General features: G+C 46.0%; 1 protein-coding gene across 1 annotated transcript in view; it reads right to left on the bottom strand.

The window, feature by feature from the left end:
• The window catches only part of LOC119442877 (adipokinetic hormone/corazonin-related peptide receptor variant I-like), a 71,048-nt gene extending 52,206 nt beyond the window's left edge, over positions 1–18,842 (bottom strand). The window contains 1 exon segment of the mRNA XM_037707923.2: positions 18,079–18,842. Within this exon segment, the coding sequence (XP_037563851.2) occupies positions 18,079–18,633 (555 nt within the window). The 5' untranslated portion in view covers positions 18,634–18,842.
• Positions 18,843–21,242: the final 2,400 nt, after the last annotated feature.

The raw sequence follows: 21,242 nt of genomic DNA, 5'->3' as shown, positions 1-21,242 counted from the left end.
GAGCGAACGCACGTCGGAGAGCAAACGCGCGTTCTGCGCCGTGCTCCCTGAAGGACTGGAGAATTAAGCGTCTTTTTCCTCCTTTACAATCACCATATATAGAGAGCAAACGCGACTTCTTCTGTCGTGCGAGAGGCCGTGGGGGGATGGGAGGGAGGGAGGGCACCAAATGCGTATTTATATAAAAACGTTGCGAGGCGAGAAGGTGGGTAAGATTTCCGACGCTGCTCGACGAGTGTCCCATTCTGATCTCGTCGAAAACCTCTCAGCCACCCCCAGAGGCACCGGCAACAGTCACCAACGCCGCGCGCGTTCGGTGCGAGCGCGGGCAAACGCCGACAGCGTCGACATGCAACAGTTCTGCGCGTTGCTGGTGCTGCTGCATATTTATACAGCTGATAAAACTACTATCCTTACTCCGCATAGCTCTCTACTAATTTGCTATCGCAATTGATGTTTCGCCTTTCGGGTAAAACAGTGACAATTTTTAAGTTTTTATTTAATCCCTCGCTTTGGGTCTCTTACATTCCTACACTAGCAGCCTTTCACATCTCTTGACACCAAATTTATAACTTTTGCGCCCGGGCTGTCGGCGTCTCCAGTCATAATAGTCGTCGTCGTCGTCGTCGGTAAGCAAGCGGCTCGTGCTCACTCAGTCTCGTGCAAGCGGCTCGTGCCACTGCTCTCGCGTTCGTCTTCGTCGTCGTCTTTCACAGATGGCTGCGTTGAACCAAGCGGCTCGTGCTCGTGCTCGGCACGCGCTTGTGCCACTGCTCCCGCGTTTGTCGTCAACGTCGTCTTCCACAGCTGGCAGTGTTGCCGCTCATCATTACAGCGTAGAATTTCACTTCTCTTCTGTCGTCATAATGGGTAGGCCGCGTTTACGGGGTTATGAGTCAGCCCTTCAGGCAGTATGAGCCCATTAGCGGTGCATAACTGCATGCTTCGCACTTTCCCAGGTTTCACGTTAGTGGAGCTGCATTTCACTCAGTGGGTCATTTTTCAAGCGCCTTCCGCGCACAGGCCTCTTCGGCAGTGAATAAGCTTCGCCCTGCTGAGGTCACATAACCGCGAGTGCCGTGTAACCGAAGGCAGCCCACATATACCACGCGGGATATACGTGTGATATGCCATGTAAATATGCTACATTTTATTTATTTACTATTTATTATTTATTTACAAATACTGCGAGCCATAACTCTGGCCCAAGCAGGAGGGGGACTATATACAACACAAGAGCAGGTTTGTCTAGGAACATGCCAACAGAACGTAATAATAGAGCTGCTAAATACAAACAGGTAAACATATTAAATCTGCGTCACGAAATCCTCAAAGTAATGTACATTGAAAACAAATAAATACATCAACGTTCCCATGCAAACAAGTCAAACATAACTAGCAGCAGAAGTATTGTACAGTGGAGATGACTACAAAAAATGTTTTTCTATTTGCCTGATAAAATTATCTGAATCGAACACTTCAACTGGCAATAAATTACACTCAACAACTGTTCTGGGGAAAGAACTATGCTTAAATCCTTCAGTGCGGGCAAATATTGGAGCTGGTAAGTATGGGTGAAATCGCCTTGTTTTCGTTCTAGCGGCTGGCTTAACACAATCAGGCAAATTAACATTTACCTTTCTTGAAATAATTTTGTGCAAAAAGGCTAGGCGAGCAACTTTTCGACGGGCGTCCAATGTTGAAATATTATGTTGTTACATGAGTGAAGATGGCGAATCATACCTTCTATACTTTCCAAAAATGAATCGTATTGCTTTCCTTTTGAATTCATTCCAATTTTCATTTATATTTATATCTTGCTACGTTGCAGGAATAGTCAATTGTCCGCAACCTAGTTCTGCTTCTTTCTTGTTTCCGGTAAAAAAAAAAAGGAAGCCCGATGTATGAACAGTGCTTGCCTGATGTGACGTTCTCCTCCTCTCCCTCTCCCTACCCCTTCCCATTTTTCATTTCATTCATGGCGCCACTCAACTAACGAAGCACCTGCGGCGTGTATATTTTCTCGGAAATGGCGTTCTGCTGTCTTCTATTTATATCAAGCGGCAGTAAAAAATTTTAAAGGCTATTCTCACAAGTGATCAGGTCGCACACAAAAATGTGGGGCTACGCTGCACCAATTTACGAAGGACTTTCGTTATACTCTGGTTTGCAATACCTTATAATAATCAGAACCGTTTTATAACTTCGTACAGTGCAAGAGCCGCTTGTTCTGCGCACTGCGGTCGCCCCAGAATAAAATTCTGGCAGAAGTTACTAACCGCTAACTGTCAAAGTGTGTGATAACAATTTTTTAGGTTTGAGTGGTGCACATGTTTATGTAGGTACAATGATGGCTGATCCAACGCTCATGCTGGAACCGATATGAAGTGAAGCCTTCTTGATGCAAACACTTAAATTCTGTAAAACTGACTGTTTCTTGTGCCATAATTTGCAGCATGTCGATTACTTAGCCGAGCATAGCATGAAAGCAGCACCAGTTCACTATTGCACTATTTCGGGGATCGGCCCGTTTCCGACGCCCGGTAGGGCGGTGGTGGTAAACATTTATTGTTCGTGAGCCTTATGTAACAAAACTACTTGTGAGGGGGCTCAGGAGCCCGTAGGGTGGCCGGGAGTTTGTGGCCCTCGGCGATCCTCAAAGCTCAGTCCACCAGCCGTATTTGGTCGGCTGGGTCGGAGCGAGACACCGCGGTCTCCCATCCCTCGACGTCGGTGAGTTGCCACTCAGAGGGCGGCTGGAGCTCAGGGCATATGAACATTATGTGCTGAAAGTTGGCTCTAGGTGCGCCGCAGAGCGTACATTCCTATCGATATAAACCTGAATGAACCAGGGCGAGAAAAGCTGGAGAGACGAAGGTTTGTGCCTGGAGCTGGCGCCATGCATGTAGTTTGCTGGAATTTGGTGAAGTATTTGTGTGGAGGAGGATATGTTAACCGCATTTCGCGGTAGTGGAGGGTGATCTCATGATATGCTACCAGTCGGTCTCTGGCGTTATCCAGGTCATCGGACGGCGTGGCTCGGTTGACGGCTACTCGAGCGACGGAATGGACCATCTCGTTGCCTGGATGGCCCGCATGCGCCGGCACCCAGATGAGCGTAATTAGTCTGAGGGGGGTCTGACGATTGAGAATTTTTCTCGTCGGTTCATGAACTCTGCCTTTGGAGTAGTTGCGGATGGCAGTTTTGCAGTCGCTAAGAATAACCTCGGCAGCAGTGGTCGATATGGCCAGAGCTATGGCAGCCTCCTCCGCCTCTAGGGACGTGCGTGCCTGTATTATGGCTGCTGTGGTGTAACGAAGCTGATGTGACACTACACTAACAGCATAGGCCGGTTTGTGTGGGTAGCTAGCGGCGTCGACACACACCGTGAGGCGGTCATGGTGGCGTTGCTTGTAGAAGGTTTTTGCCCTGGCCTGCCTGCGCGCCTCCTGATGGACGGGGTGCATGTTTTTAGGCAGGGAGAGGATAGTGAGGCAGTTCTGTATGTGTAATGGTAAGGAACGTGTCTGATCTTCCTCGGAGGTCGGGCTTAGTCCTAGTTTGTCCAGGATGTGCCGTCCTGTGGTGGTAGAGGACAACCTTTCGATTTGGGCTCTGCGGTGGGCTTCCGTGAGCTCATCAAGTGTGTTATGTACCCCCATGCGAAGGAGGCGCTCATTCGGCGTGTGCCTGGGGAGGTTAAGCGCTGTCTTATACGCTTGGCGTATAAGGGCATCCACTTTTTCCTTTTCCGCCCTGGTGAGATGCAAATATGGGAGCGAGTATACTACTCTGCACATGACAAAGGCCTGCACTAACCTTCGCAGGTCATGCTCTCGCATCCCATTGTGTCTATTGGCTATTCGCCTGATCATGCGCATAGTGTGGTGTACTGTGGTGGTGAGAGTGGCTACGGTCGCCGTGTGTTTGCCGTTGTTCTTTCTTGACCATGCCAAGCACTCGTAGCTTTGTGACCTCTGGAGTGGAGCACGTCCCCATGTGGATACGGATGCTTGGGGCTGTAGTTGGGTCTGTGCGACTCCTCGGAGGGTGGAGAACAAGAAGTTCCGACTAGACGGCTGCACAACGGCTCGCTTCGGTCACGGGCGACCTTTAATGCTCTCATTTATCGAAGTGACGTTTCTATGCCTCGTATGCCTTACAAATGGGCGATTTCATGCACACTGTGACGCACTATCGTACGCTCAACACACCTTGAATTTTCTGTTAAATACTTTAAGGTCGGTGAAGTCCGCCTATAATGCTCTAAAGAAATACGCGACCGATGCTTTATCTATTAAGCCACGATCTCATGCATGCTTCCCTCGTGCCAAAGTCACCCATTTGAAACGTCTAGTGCGTGCATCACGTGCCAGTTTCTCGTATTGTTCCCTCGGTAGAGCTAACACTTTGAGACGCTTTGTTCGACTGCACTGCCTTCGGGATGAATGAATGAATATAACCTTCATTTGGCGAAGGGTTGGCTCTGTGGCCTTGGTGTGGAACGGAGGCTGTTGGGCAAGGCTATTCGTGCAGTTGCACTAAAGGTATTCAGGCCCAGTCAGGTCAATCCGATGAGTTCGTTCTCTGTGGCGCATTCCCATACTGATAGGACACGACGTTTCTGTGTTTACAGGAACAAATTGGGCGCGGTTGGTTGGTAGATCCACTCTTTGTAGCTGGTGGCATCACATGCCCCGGCAAATTTATCCGAGCTATCTTGTGTGGCTGGACAGTCCTAAAGCAGTTGTTTGACATTTGGTTTGACTTCTTTCGTGTGACAGAGTGGGCAGGATATATGTTAGGCTTCTCAGGAGTGTCTGTGTTCGGCGTTGACAGATGTGATCCGCCTTCCAGTAAGCCAGCTATCACTCGTCAGTGCGAAGCCATACCTGCATTTGTGTGTTAGAGCCTAGGAGGCTTTGGGAAGATTTTCTGGTATGGGAGGTTTGGTAGTTGTAATCGTCTCATTGATCCTCTCTTTGTTCTGGATTTCTTTCCCAATGTGTCTTAGGGTTCAGGGGTTCATAGTGGTTGGCACGGGTAGTCGCAGACGGGGAAGTGAGATTGTTGTTCTACCACCGCTGTTGGTCGAAATGCGTCAACTCCCAGATGGCCATTCAATGCGCCTCTCTGTTGCCTATGTTGGCCCTTGTGTGACCCGGGGCCCAATAGATGTTCACTTGGATGTTTTTAAGAGACTTCAGTTCTTTCCATTTCATTTTAATCTACGTACACCGATATAGGCCCATATTTGTTGTCGAACGGATACCGACATAGTGGGCACAGTCTGCCTATAATGTTATCGAATTAATAACGCTGAGGTAATTCCAAAGCGCGATCGAGCAACTGCACATGACTGCCCCAGCGCCATGTGTTTCACCGCCTGAGAGCGAAGCTTAGGACGCCAGAGAATATGACCAGAGGCTTTTTTCACTTGGACGCCAGCGTATTATATAAGAGTATATAGCCGTGCCTGTATATCAGGCACGGCTGTATACGAGCTGAACATCAAGCATATGGCCAGATCGAGGCTGTTTACACTTTAACGCGAGGATATAATATGAACACATAACCATGCCTGTTTTTCACTTATTTAAAAATAGCGCGTCTAAAAAGGAAGCACGTCTTTCTATGAAGAAAACGAGGGTTGAGGTTTCCGCGCATTTTACTTGAATACAAAAAAAAAAGGTAAAAAAAGATGCAGTATAGAATGCCAGATCATATGGCCAAAGGCTGTTTTCACTTTAACGTCAGGACATCATATAAGAGTGTATAACCGTGCCTGTATATCAGCCGTCTATATATGGAATCAAGAATGAGAACAGCAGCGGTGTCAGATGTATTTTACTTTAAAAAATAAGAAAGCCACCGTAGAATACGGGAGTATCCGGATGAACTACGGTTGCCCTAGTGAAGTAAAAATCAATGTTTGAGTAGGCATGCTAATTTTCTTTATAAGTAAAGAAATAAAAATGACTCGCCATCCCGACCCTGCGGAAGTGGATGTCCAGCGAAGCTATTGAACTACTACTGCTGAAGGGGGTAAAGAAAAATTAAAATATGGGATTTTACGTGCCAAATCCACCGTCTCATCATAAGACACGCCGTAGTCGGGGACGCCAGAATAATTAGGACCACCTCGGGTTCTTTAACGTGCACCTAAATCTAAGTACACGGGTGTTATCTACATTTCGCCCCCATCGAAATGCGGCCGCCGTGGCCGGGATTCGATCCCGCGACCTTGTGCTTAGCAGGCCAACAACATAACCTGAAGGGGGTATTATTTATAAATGCGAGATCATTATGCAGCGAAAAATCCGGTGTCAACATTCGATGGTACCAAAACCCGTGTGACCAAGTGGTGACGTCACGTTTGACATGATGACGAAGCGTGATTAAATCATAGCCTCAAACGTCGCGTGTGCTGGCGTCATCAGACCAAAGGTCACATGATGAGATCATCACGTCAAACGTTACCTTACGTGATAACGGCATCGTCACGTCACAATATCGCCTGATGATATCGTGTGATGACGTCATCACGTCACACATGATGTCAATTGATGACCTCTTCGTCAAGCGATGATGTCACCTGATGGCGTTATGTGATGCCTCTTGGAGAAGCAGCACACTGGGCGCTTCCCGCTTTTTGCACTGTCTCCGGGATCGGCCCACATCTTTGTGTGAGCAAAGTTCGTGCACACGGACGCGAAAGATCCCGATCAACTAGATGCTAACCGCTTCGCTGTAAAAAATCAGACCGAGTGGCGAAACATTTAGAAGGAAAGGAGAATCGTTGCTAGCGGCAGTGTCCGCATCAGTTGGCCACCATTGACGTGTAATCGAAGGACCCCAACCGCCCTTTCACTGCCGTCAGCATGGCTTGGCATGTATAGGTGGACAAGAACTTCCAGCCATCGGTCTCATGCGTTTGCGCTCGTGTGTGCGTGGGCGCTCGTAATCGGAGCACCAACTGCGCCGGCGGACTCGTGCTGTGCATCCGTGCCCTACACAACCGTCAGGAGCAGTTGGCCGTTGATGTCCGCTCTTTCCCAAGCACTTTCATCAACGATATAAAGCTGCTGTTATTTCTTTAACTTATTTTTTAAAAGCCCGTCTCAAAAGGAAGCACGTCTTTCTAGAAAGAAAACGAGGCTTGAGGTTTCCACGCATTTTACCCGAATACAAAACGAAATAGAAAAAAAAATATGTTGCAGCCTAAAATATTTACTGGCGTTATTTTACGACGGCCATGACTTCCACGAAATGTCGGCCGGCTTTTTATCGCTTGAACAGCCCAGAAAATTTCACGTTGCGCGTAAACGAGTCTGCCTTATGTCATGCTTTCCCGTCGCGAAGCGTTTCCCCGAAAGAGCAATTCCTAAGAACTACAACTTACAAATAGTGGTAGTAAAGGAGGTTATAGCAAAGTTACTTGTGAAAAAAAAAAGAAGAATCAAGTCTGGGGTTTTACGTGCCAAAACCACGATTTGATTATTAGGCACACTGTAGTCAGGAAATCCGGTTGATTTCCGACCACTAGGGCATCTTTAAGTTGCGTCCAATGCACGGGTCGACGCGGACATTTTTACATCGCAATACTGCGCCGACGCGGATCCCGCGACCTCGTGCTTAGTAGCGCAACACCATGGCCGCTAAGCCACCGCGGTGGGTAAAAAAAAAAAAAAGAAACAAGAGAGAAAACGAAAGAAGAAGAAAAAGAGAGAGAAGAGAAAAGAAGCGAGAAACATGTGGATTTGTTACCGTTTAATTTCTACTAAAAGAAATGCCTTAAAGGTTTATGTATCGGTTCTCTTAACTCTTGGCCATTACAGTATGTGTGACTCATAGTTTTTCTGCTTTTTTTTTCTTTTACGCGAAGCTTTTTTTGCAAACCCTCCCGGACTTTCCTGACCGTGGCTGCTGGCTTTGTGTGGCTGCTGTTTTGCCCATTAGCTCACAACTTGTACCACTGCGTAGTCCGTGGTCGAATGGGTAGAGCATCGGCCTGCTGTCTTGCAAAAATCGGGTTCGAAGCCAACCGTAGGACCAATTTCGGTCACGGGGCGTGTAGAGTAAATAAATAAATAAACTGAATTACGTGCCCGATGCAAGGATCGAACCTCGGTACTTTAGCATGATGCTATAGCATCATTCTGCGTGAAAGAGGAAAAAGCTGCGGGAAAGTGGCCCAAATGGTTTTTTTTTCTTCTTCTCTTTACTGCATAGAAAAAAATGCAGTAATGCTCTTTACGAGCAAGGAGTTCTAGATACCCACATAGTTAATATTCAGCAAGCAAACATATGCACCTCACAAGGACATTCACTATGGCTGCGGCTCTTGAGCCGCGTAAGCACTACGGTACATGAGCCACGGTTTAGCGAAAAATTAATTGCGTTAATCGCGGGGTTTCTGCACGCCTATCGACCATCCTACTTATTAGAGACTATGTAGGTCAATTAGTACAAACAGGTCATATGGGGGTTCTCCGGAATTTTTGGAATGCAATGACCGAATTGAGAATGGTTTCACGTCAACATGCTTCGTCGCGGTTCTTTGAAGGACGTCCCAGAAAAAGATCGCATCCCTGCAGTCTATGAAGCGATGTTCTATAGTTTTTTTCCCGTGGACAAAACTTGCAATTTGTTGACCGTGGGACATAGCAACCTCTCGCCTGCAACCATGTCTTAACTGAGAGGGTTGTTGTGCACAGTTTTAAGAAAAACGATTTACCCATTGCTGGCAAGTGTATTCAATGAACGTGTTAGAACACATCTTGGCACCCACATCTCACGTAGGAGCGCGATAAAGAGGTGCAGGCAATAGGGCATCTAATATTGTCAGGCAGCTTGTTCCCCGCTTATTTTTACTGCGTAGCGCTGAGCATCCATACTTCTGAGAGATGTTGCACCTTCAGCTCGTCCAATTCCTTTCCGACCTTGTTGTGACATCGACCGTTGCGCATGTGTAAGATGTCTCTTGGGGTTTCCCTAAAGAGTTTGTTGAGACGCTCGGCTTAGTATGAAGCATATATATTTTTAATGTTTCTATAAAAGGCGCTATCTGCCGCAGTAGTAGATGTTTTAGGCCACAATCGCAAGTCTGCTTCTATTGCGCCAACCCCAACTATAGCTATGGCAGATATACCCACATTGGGGGACGAACCAAGAAGCAGGCGGTCCATTTGAAATAAAACAAATCCGGCAGAATCCATCTCACCATGAATGTCGACGTTAGTCTGGTTATCATCGAAGTCATGCATCGACAGACAGTATTGCTGCCACCGAAACGCGAGCTGTATGAGGCGTGTTTGAAGTCGGGCTGCTCTCTCACGCTCCACACCCTGCGCCGACTATCGCCGCCGCAGCGAAGTCCCAGCATGGAGCATGCGTGAATTCAAACAAAATTGTCTGAATATATATCGCATGGGCTCGACTCCGCCCAGTACCGGATAAAAGTAATTTGTTTTTTGTCATTGAATAATGGCACATTTCCAGTGCCTCACCCCAGTGGTCCAAGTTTGCATCAAAAAGGTTCGTTGAAAAGCTGCACACATCCTATAAGCCTTACTTATCTAGTGACTCCAGTCAGTGGCCCAAATTAACATCAAAGAGGTTAATTAATTGAAGTGCGGAGTATACCCGTGTTTAAATACCTAGTGACCCAATGGGGTGAAGGAGGTTCACTGAAGAGCGACCCATAAGCACTCGCACATACCCAGTAAAACATGTTGGCATGTAGATATTTAACTGATGTCATTGAAGTGCGCCATATACGCAGTGGAACATGCTTGGTTACCCAAGTTGGCCTCAAAGAGATTCATTGAATAGCGGCATATACATATATAGTGGCACATATCCGGTGAGCCCAAGTTGGCGAAAAAAATGCTAGAGACATAAATAGATATTTGCTCAGACAGCACCCCAAAAGTGGATGAAGTACTCTAAGAAAGCTAATCGTAATAATAAGAAGAAATGAGAAAATACAAAGCAATTTAAGAGTTGTCACCAGCGCAAAACGAATGCGCCAGAGCCCATGAGCGCGCATCCTTAGGCAAAAATTTGTCGTAGACAGTAAATCGATAGATTTCTTGTGAGCATCACTTAACGTAATTTTTAATGCGTTAGGTGGGAGCACGGTTAGGCGCAAACATACATAGATACAAAGAAACATAAATAGATAGATACATAGTCCCCGGAAAGTACGGGAAGTACCATAAGACGGCTAACGCCATTAAAAGATCCCTTAAATTGCTCCGATGCCGAGCGGAATCGAAACCACGTCACAGGGGTTCCTCAAGGAGAGCAACCCGACACCTTACCAGGCCGTGCCACAAATGCACAGGGTATATGGGCCGCTTTCCAACGAACGTCTTTCACGCCAACGCTTTAGCGAGCTGCGCCATGAAGACACTGGGTAAGGGCCGTTCTTCAATGAAGCCACCCGCCAACTTGTGTCACTGAGTACGTGCCACTGCAGTGTGCGCCAAGCGAGGGAACAAGCGCGCCACGTTTCTCGTATCGCAGGTCACGCACAGACTTCTCGGCACCGCACTAGAGGGCGCATCTGGTCCATAAACAAGCTGAGGCTCGAGCCGGTTGCCTAAGGACCAATACATACCGGAGCAAATATTCGGAACTAGTTGAGGCATGGGTATGCTGTAGGAAAGATCCGGAGGCCACTCAGCACACCCTAATGGAATTCGAAGGGATTCACAAAGTGAGAACTGTAGGTAACGTACACCTTCCAGAAGCGCTTGGGTTTAAAGTGGACGGAAGCATCAACCGGTCAGCAGTCGAGGTAAGCAATAGACGTTTAGAGTATTGGTGGCAATGAAGCAGGGACGAGATTGATACGACCTGAGCTCTTACAGTCATAGGTTGCGGTACAAGGTAGATTTTGAGAAAAAAAAAGATTAATGAGATGGTATACAAAAATGCTAGATAAAAAAAAGTGTATAGCATACCTGATTAAATCAAGCAGGATAGGTGACTATTTGTCACCACCCCGTTTCAAAGCGGATGCCATTAAATCATCATCATCAAGTGCGTAAGAGGAGCCCGGTGGTCGCATAACGCGTTTCTCAGCGTTTTCAGGCACCGGGGCGCCATGCAGTTCAGAGTCCGCGCGCAAGCTTCGCGGCGGCGGCACTAGACTGACGCTGAGCGCTCGAAAGAGGAATAGCGCTGCAGTACCCGCCTCATACGTAACTCGTTTCGACGGTGGTAGTACGTTGTGTCACTGCATAGATTCGATGCTAAACGCATTACCGCTAACAGTCATCGTGAAATGGGTTCTGCCGAATTTTTTTATTCTCTTTATGCTCACATGACTTATCCCTGCTTGTGTTATTCTTGTAGTCTTGTAACCTATTTTGAAGCGAAGCTTTTTTTGCGAACCTTCCCGGACATTCCTGACCGGTGGCTGCTGAGTGCTGCTGTTATTCTACCAAACAGTTCATACATAAAAAAAAGAAAGATGAACTAAGTGTCCAATGCTGAGATCGAACATTGGCCCCCTAGAACAGCAGCTCTATGCTCAAACCATTAGTCCACGACCGCTGCCTTTTTTTTTATTGAAGGTTTGGCCAAACAGAACAGAGTAGAATTGTTGTGCAGCACAGAAAAATGTATAGGGCGCTTCCTGAACCGCCTAATTGGATTACACTGCTTGGTGACTTGTTTGGCAAATAAAGGCCGACTCGTTTCAACATTAGTCCACACCCGTACGCATACTTCTATCGCACCGACGCCAACTAGCTCTTTGAGATGATCGCCGTATGTCGATTATGATAATGATTTCCATACTATGGCACATACCCCACAACGGGAGATTTCTATAGAACGGTACATATCTTGCTAACGCCAGCTAATCCTTTCTGCCCCGAATCAAAGCGAATAGCATAAAAAATAATTCTTCTGTTAAGAAGTTAAATATTCCGATAAATAACAACCAGACACGTCACCCTTTTATGGGCGTAATTTTATTTCGTCATTCCAATTGGAATCACTCGGACTTGGTGTTGCATATAAGAGCAAGTCACTGAACTTGAATGATTGATAAGAAACGGTCCGACCTTGAAAGTCTGTCGTACCTTGGACGTGTATTACGGGTGGTCATAATTTTGCTATTTGCATAAAACCATTGAAGAACCTCAAGCGATCCTGTTTTTTTTTATCATTACGTCAGCAATAGTGCCAAAAACTATCAGTCAGCAATTTTCATAAAAGAAGGGTAATATTTTTGACGTGATCAGCAGCATTCTTTTGTTTCTGTGAATATCTAATATTCTCCTCTTCATATCATTTCATTGATATGCCTGACACATCCCATGGCACATAAGTATGTACACATAAAGGCCTACTATTTGTAATTAGAGAAGCGTTGTCTTAAAATTTAAAGCGGTGCATTTTGTACTCAGCTAAATCATGTGTTTTCAAATAGAATCACTGAACCTTAAAGTGTAAGCTCTTTCATTAAACACATTTTGCTCACAGCCAACCAGATATACTATTATAGGTTATTTCAACATATAAAAACTAACAAAATATATACATCAAACTCATCTGAATCAAAATCTCACTATAGCCTGCGCAAAGAAACTAGGGAAATTCCAAAGGCTAGAACAATTTATGGCAGACAGCATATGAATTACCAGGTTCCTCAATTATTAAATCACCTAAATTTACCTAATTATCGTAATTTATCTAAGACATCTATGAAAATGCACATTATAGAACATAAAATGCTATATAGATATGTATATTTTGCCATTTATGCTGTAACACATTTATGGCCATTTTGGAATCGAATAGTACAATTAATTTACGTTTAGCGTGTTTTATATTTCCATGACTCGGGGAATCGTATCTACAGATTCGTAGTCAATATGTATTGTTATCGCATAATGCACGTTACTTTTTTTATTTAACACTACTAATATGTTCAATTTGATTTGGATAATATGTTTACCTGCATACTGCACATGTAACATTGACTTGCTATGATGTGATCAGTGTATTCCATATTATGTTTATACCTGTACCACAGTGCTGAAGGCCAAAAGGAGCGGGAGCCCTTTGACAGGCCTTTGTAGCCTTTTGCTCTTGCGCCCGTTTCTGTAATAGAAGCAAATAAACCTGAAACCTCTGATGCTCGCCGCGTGTTGATGATGACGATGATTTGGCGGGTGATGCACTTACAATAAATACGAGGAAGCGAAGAAACACAAGCCAGTATAGGAGTGTTCCCGTTGCGTAACACGGTGCGTGAGATCACATGAGCACGCGCCACATTCCTTTACACCAAAGACGCAGAAATGAAATCGGCAAATTTATAGAATTTCGTTACAGGTTTCACGAAAGCTTGACTTCACATAGATTACAAAATGTACAGTTAGATCTCCATAATTTTCTTTTCTTCATTGACTTGCTCTGTTAGTGTTTTGCTATTGTGTTATAAACTATAGACAATGTTTTGTATTTTCATTATCTTTCGTATCTTTGTTAGTTTTTCCTATCTGTGATTTTAAGAGTGCCAGCCCTATCTGTGGCAAAACTTATCATATTTCAAATTTAGAAGGGAATAAGAGGGCCAGTAGACGGCCTGAGGACGACGTTACGACAGCGATGATGACCTGACATTGACAACGATCACGTAACTGAATAGACGGACGAACACAAGAAACGCTGTTTCGAAGTTCTATGGGCTGTTATAGCAAACATGAAAAAAAAAGTTAGGGCCTTAAAATAAATATGGTATCAGAGGCATATCTGAGTATAGCTAGGCGCCTGGAAAGTTGGATGAGGTTTTCAAATCTAAAGACTAATTCTTCACGGCAGCAATAGTGGCACTTTTCTTTGGTCTTCGAGCCTTTCGGTTAAAAGATGAAAAGCCGAGATAAAGAGGGAAAATGGAAATGGCAGGAACACGGGACGCGCAAATGTTCCCTCAAAGGAAAGTTAGAGAGCTGGTTTTTCTCAGATGATATCGTAGAACTTTACCCACACCTCCTCTTTTTCCAAGTAGAACTTGCTGTTGGGCTAGGTGGCAACTCGTCACAGGGAAGTAATAAGGCGCAATTTTGCACTCCCGCATTCAGGCACACATCCACAAAAATACACTCAAAAAACTACCCCCACACACAGCGCTCACTATCAATTGTTTATTCAGCGAATGGATCCCATATTTATACAGAGACACGCATGCGCAGAGACCATCATCAAAGCCAAACTTATCAAAAAGTCGCAGTTTCGCCAGAAAGGCGGAGCATCGATGGCGATAGGAAATTAGAAGACAGCTGTATCAAGTAAGGATATTTGTTTTATCGGCAGTATAAACTTGCAAACATTTGCTTACTAACTAACTTAACATGCATGGCGTCACGCGCGCACAGGTGAACATGAACACATCTCACTAGATGACCGCGGAAGCTCGCTGTCAAAACGCTGGAGTGAGGAATCACGGCAGCAGCAGCGAGAGAATTGATCTTCCTACTGCGTCTAGCCTCAATGCGATCTAAGCGTCGAAAGCACAGCGCATACGAAGCTACCAGCACTCGGAGCAATTTGTCCACATCGCACATCGCTTCGAAGATGAGGCCCGCGTGGCCGCGCACTTTGTCTACATCGCCGGTCTGTCTACACGCACTTTGTCTACATCGCAAGATCTGGCGCCCGCACGGCCGCGCCGGGCGCAGCAGCCGCCTGAGTAGGACCCCCCCTCTCCATCCCTCCCCTCCCTCGGTGCCTCGCTCGCGACGAAAGACAACGTGCTTCATCCCCACTTTCCTCCCTTGCGCGCGCGAGATTGAGCCGTGATCGTCGGCTGACGGTGTTATCGTGCTTGGACTTTATATGGAACATCACGGCGGCGACGATGGCGACGACGATGGCGACGGCAGAAATGCGCTTGGAGTGTGCATATAATTGCTATCGCAATAAAATAAGCAGGTAACACATTCTAAGGCCTTTCATCAAGAAAGGAAAATTCCCTAGGAAACAAAGATATGGATGGTTCGCTCATGCACTGATGCTTATTCTTTTCGACCGACGACCCACCCTCTGCCCCTCTTAACCCTATTTCTCCTGAATAAATTTATTTTTCTCTCTCTCTCTTTCTTTTCGGTCAAAAAAGCTAATAATGCTACATGTGCCACTAGTCTTGTGCTTCTTCCGAAAATCTACATATCAGAAAATCGTGGTTCACAACCACATGATGTAAAGTGCTCAACGTCCTCTTTTTCTCTCGCACGGATTCCTGATGATTTGAATTACCGAATTTCTCGCGCCAGGAAGCCCATGGTATTTCTATTTTATGCTTTCAGAGCTACCAGAAGCAAGAACGATAAATAGGAGAAGCTCGGGTGCAAAGGAAAACTTCAAGGATGGAATCATATAGCCTTGGGATTTGGCAATGTGAGAGAAAGAGTCGCCGTTTCGCCCGAAAGGCGAAGCATTGAGTGCGATAGCATTTTAGTGGACAGCTATAACAAATAAAAATAGTAGTTTTATCGGTCGTATAAGCTTGTAAACATACGCACACTAACTATATTAATAAGCATGGTGTCACGCGCGCACAAGCAAACATGAACGCATCTCTCTCAATGACCGCGGAAAGTCGCGGTCAAAACGCTGGAGTGAGTCAGCGCGGCGGCTGCAGCGAGAAAATTGAGGATCGTGCCGGCACTGGCATCAACGCGATCTTAGCCGCGAAAACGCAGGGAGGGCGGACACTGCCCCCGCCGCATGTGGCTTTCAAGAAACAGCCGCTCGCGGCGCACAGGAAAATATCTCACCGTGCGAAGGAACAACAATGGCTAGATAATTAAGATTCTCTCTTTAATTCGGGCAGTATCGGCGTCTTCCAATTATGTACCGTCGCGCGCACTGCGACTATTGCCCCGCGAGACAAACTTCTCCGAGCGCTTTCGCGTTGCCGTTGCTTTTGCTCATTGCATTGTGGAAGCGTCGCGCTGTTGCTGTAATAAAGAAAATGCATTAAAGCCAACAAGCGAGCAATCAAGCGTGAGGGAAAGAGACGAGGTAAGAAAGAAGGGCATACAAAAGTTGAACGCTGACTGGCATGCGGTATTTTCTGTGATTATTTACTTCATAGTCAGCAATAGGGGATGACGATAGACATTAGAGGGGGCTACAACAATGGCCTATTGTTCCACATCAATGACCTACGGCCGTGACATGCGCTTATATCATCTGGGAAGTCTCAACGAAGGCTATCATTCCGCAAAAAAAAAACGATAGCGGGACTGCATTTTTTACACAATATTATACAATATTTCAGCGTAATAAAAACTTAAAATACCTGCTTCTTCCTGCGCTCATTTAGACAGCCACGGACAGATAGATAGATAGATAGATAGATAGATAGATAGATAGATAGATAGATAGATAGATAGATAGATAGATAGATAGATAGATAGATAGATAGATAGATAGATAGATAGATATCTTTATGGTTATTGTACTGACGCAAGTTAAAAAGCGAAACCTTCCCCATCAAGCATAAAAAAAGAAACCGAATATTATACAGGGTGCTTCTTTTAGACCGTAGCATATTTTTTTTTATAGAGAGGCTATAATCGCAGCGAACATGGCGTTATTGCAGAGGAGTTCTTAGGAGAGGTGGGAATACTTTGCCGCTAATGACGGGATCTTCAGAAGACTAATGACCCAAAATTCAATAATTATTATTTTTAATGTTGACTGACGGGCACTTCTTTACGTGGCGTTGCTGTCTGACGCGCAGCGGGACGCGCTCGATCTCGATATTGCCTAAATTGAGCTTTCGAATTTGATGATGAATATCTCGAATTAAGTGCAATTTTCAAGTCGTTTAAGAGATGGGCGTGCATAAAAATATCACTGTCTCCAAATTTGCCATTTAGACAATTGCCCTTCGAGGCAGTTGTCTATAATGATCGTGAATTGTGCTAATTAGTTTATAAACCGTGCGTTTTTAGCGGAAAAGTATGTGCACTTCGCCTAGAAACTCGTCTGCAAAAACTCCACTATTGCTGTGCTCCCTACAAAAAACAAAAAAAAAAAACACTGTATAAAATTTTGGACAGCCAAGTTTATTTTGCATAGCATTGCTGAAGAGCGCACGTATGGGTAATATAAGACAGTTTAGAAAACACTTTTTGCATCATGTCACAATAACAATTAAGTGAATCAGATAATTATTGAGTGGGTCATGCTGTTGTGAGTGACGCCAAGTTACCACTGAATGTGTGTTCTTGCGTAACTACAAATGTGCGTCCCGGAAAAGTCGCAGTCATTTATCCTTATATATTTTCGGTATCTCATGTCATTTAAGTTTCCTTATTTGGCGATCTCTTTTGTGAGAAAGCATGCGATACAACGTGCCTGTAGTTTCAGCGAAATGCAATCGAATATATCATTCTATTCTATACTGCGAATGTGCCATTGTTTGCGTTTACCAGCTTCTCTATCGCTCTGTTTTCATCAGTGACGAAATAAGGAGGTTTCAATGTCTTGACATTTTATTCCGCGATGATTTATTAATGTAATCTTTGCCGATATTTATAGTACCAAGCTTGTTTCTTTTTTTTTCTTGCTTTTCACTTTATGCCAACGCGGCTGTTTTCATTGGCAAACGCGTGCGAAGTAAAATAGGAAAATTCACAAACTTGGGACGCTGTAGTGTTTCTCAGCGGAAAGAGTCGCATAAAAGTATCCAACGCCGAATTGAAAGACAATGTTGGCATTTGAGTCCCCCGAACGTAAACGTCAATCAACTATATTACCAACATGAGTAATTCGCTGTGAGTGCCACAACGCCTTCTGTTTCCCCTCAACACTGTCGTTATTACGATTACAAACATAAGTTCGCGTTTCATGTGGCCCAAGATTAATTTATGCTTAAACGCATGCACTGGGATGCCAACACGGGAGTAATGAGAATTACATAGAGTTTCACCAACTCTGACGCGTTTGGAATACACGCGAAGCAGGGCCTCCTTTAGACAGCAGGACGGGCTGACTCAATAATTTGCGCGTGTTCTGTTGTGCCAAATCGCACTGTCACCTACCTGCGGCACGCTGCACACCAGGCTGGCGTACCAGGCGACGCCGAGCATGATCTTTCCGCGGCGGTGCGCGTTGTGCACCTTGAGTGGGTGGAGCACGGCGAAGTATCGGTCCACGCTGATGCACACCAGCACGGCCGAGGACAGGTAGGGACCGAAGGCGCGCATCATCTGCATCAGCTTGCACATGAGGTCACCCGCCAGCCATTGACCCGTGATTCGCCAAATAACCTCCACGGGAATCATCACGAACGTCACGATCAGGTCGGCGATGGCCAAGTGCATGATCATGAGTTTGATTCGCGACTTGCGGTGCCGGTTGCGAAGTAACGTGACGAACACGGGTACGTTTCCTCCGGCAGCCACGATGAAGAGGATGCAGTACACGACTACCTGCACCAGCGATAGCGTGCTGAACGAGAGTTCTTCGAGAACTTGCGCGTCTTCTACGGCGGCCGCAACGGACGTGTTTCCGCTGCTGTGAACGCCGGCGAAGTCCTCGTTGTCCGACGTGAGATTGTCCACGATGTCGTTGCTTCCGGTACCACGGGGCCGCATGGCGAATGTCAAAGACGATGGAACGCCAGTTAGCCTTCCCGAGCACGACGATATTAGTTGAAGAGGCAAGTGTACCACTTCAGATGCGAAGATCACTCAATAATGCCGCCGAAGAACTTCACCTCTAGGTAAGCATATCGGCAGAGCAAAACAGCGTTAGGCTCACTTGGAGACGATGCTTCCACAATTTCGCGTGAACGACTGTACCGGCAGTTCATCTCGCGACGTGTTCTTGTCACGCCGAAGAAAACTTTCAATCCACAACTTTTCCAAGCGTCCAAGCGCTCCTCCAAAGGCTTTTGGACATTCACACTGTAGCAGCAGCAACTAACTTTTTCTCTGCTTAAAAATTACCTTAAGGAGAGGCGATGCTCATTTCAGAATTCATCCGCCGAAACTTTAAAGCGAACTTGACAAGTGGAGCGGACGTTACTCCGATGGTTGTTGCGAGCAGAAGCCAGAGAGGGCGCGGGAACTAACAGAGAAGTTTTCTCTACAGTTGCGCGCCGGTCGGTGTCCGACACTCTACTGGCAAAGAGGTGTGCGGCGAGGCCGGTCGCTATAGAGGCTTCCACTTTCCCGCGGATCGATAGGGGCGCGCGCGCCGCCACCACCCTGAGCCAATGGAGAAGAGCGGCAATCGCGCTTTCCCGCCGCAAAAAAAAAAAAAAAAAAAAAAGTGCGCGCTGGTTGAAGACGCTACCTGCTGGCCGGTGTCAAAGAAGAGCGTACGTTAAGTTGGAAGGTTCGGAACAATGGCAAGCGCGCGTCGTAAATGAGCTAGAAGCGCCTCTATATAGGTATACTATGATTGACCTTCCTGAGCGACGTAAGTAGCAAGGAACTCGGTGTTACCACTCCACGAAGTATGACGGTTGAGTGGGTAAGTCTCTTGCTCACACGCGAGCATATTATATCTCCTTTATTTTTCTAGACAGAAACAATTGTATAGCTGCAATCCTGCTGCTGATGCATTTTTTTTTTCTGCGGGTGCTTGCGTTGTACCAAAAACACACAGACATCTGACGCCATGGAATCAGAAACGAGTCCATATTTGTGATATATGTGCCGACCAAAAAAAAAAAAGAAATTGAGATATTGTGCACCTGAACCGCGGCGTGAGCCACTGCTGACTGGTCTTTGCTAAAGTTATACCTTTCAGGGCGATAGCCCAGAGAGTTCCTCTTCATCTGATACGACCAGCGTGCGATAGCAAACCATGGCCTTTCCTATAATACCTCTACGACGTGGTACACTTACATTGAAGGCACTTATTCATCGTTCAGCCAAACTGATTACTCAGACCGTGGAGGTTTATCAGCAAAACGCTAAGCTGAGTCACCAGCAGCGCGTCACACACATATCGAAAGCTATCCTGCATAATTTCCACCTAGCGCCCTTAGGTAGCAGGAGAGTCTCTTATCAGGCGCAATCGGCAGATGCCTCGAAACATCAGAAAAGCCACCGCGGTTTATTTTTGTTTTTGTTTTTGTTAACAAAATTGAGGAGGCATTCCACTGTGTGAAGGTGGATGACCAGCGAAGCTGTAAGCACATAACACAGGGTTATCGAAGGGTATATGTATTTATTTTCATCATTTGGTACTGGTAGTGACGATGGCTTTGTGATTACTGTGATATACACTTATCGGTTCGGTTACAACCTTAAACAGAATCTTGGCCAAAGTTTAATCTATACACGACCGTTGTTGAGCGGTTGAGTGACTCGGATTGGTGGTACACTTCAAACCAAGCTCTTCCCGCACAAACTGAGTGAACCATTTCTTGTCTGGTTTTGACATGTCAAGATTGAAGTCTCCAACGATGATCGGCGCGGGGTATACTGTCATCACGGCTAATTCATGCAAAGTGCGAGGTCATGAACTTCTCGATATCACACTTGGGTTTGTCGGGATTGGATATCACAATTCCGTCTTTCGTTTGCACGGCACAGGTATCCCCAAAGTCGGTAGCATTGTCCTCTTGCGAGTGAATGGGGTATGGTTGTAGAAACTTTTTGTCCTTTGAAAATATGGCAACACCTCCTGCTCGTGAGTCCATGCGCTGTTCACTAAAGATTCCACTATACCCATCGACTTGAAACAATGCATCTTCATTTGTTTAATTAATTTATTATTATATAATATTACTATTACTATTAGGGGTGGAGTGTTTGAAGCCTGCTTCACCTCCGCCGCAGGTAGGCCCGGCATTGCCCGGTATGGCCAGGTATAGCGCGGTATGGCTCCGGGACCGGCCCACGCTCACCTATTTTATTGTTGACGCGCAAACACACAAAATACACGGAACCCTAGCCAAATACAGCTTCGCTGTAAAAGAATCAATAACCTGTAATAATGACGGTTAACTCATTTTCATGAAAAAAGTGTCGCAGTTTCGCCAAAAAGGCATCTGCTGAGAAGACGCTACTGAGAAGCGAGAGCGGAGGCGGGGGCGCCTAAGAAGACATTCGATGACAACCGCGAAGACGCTACCGAGTAGCGAGAGCCGAGGGGGATCCCAACAAAACCGTCCGAGCAAGTTCATTGTGATTACCACTGTGTCCCGTGTCACCGACCCGACAGTGGCCACTGCACCCTCTCCACGGTA

The sequence above is a fragment of the Dermacentor silvarum genome, chromosome 2, assembly GCF_013339745.2.
Source record: "Dermacentor silvarum isolate Dsil-2018 chromosome 2, BIME_Dsil_1.4, whole genome shotgun sequence".
Lineage (NCBI taxonomy): Eukaryota > Metazoa > Arthropoda > Arachnida > Ixodida > Ixodidae > Dermacentor > Dermacentor silvarum.
Note: the sequence above shows the minus strand (reverse complement) of the source record. Positions and strands in the feature narration are given on the sequence as shown.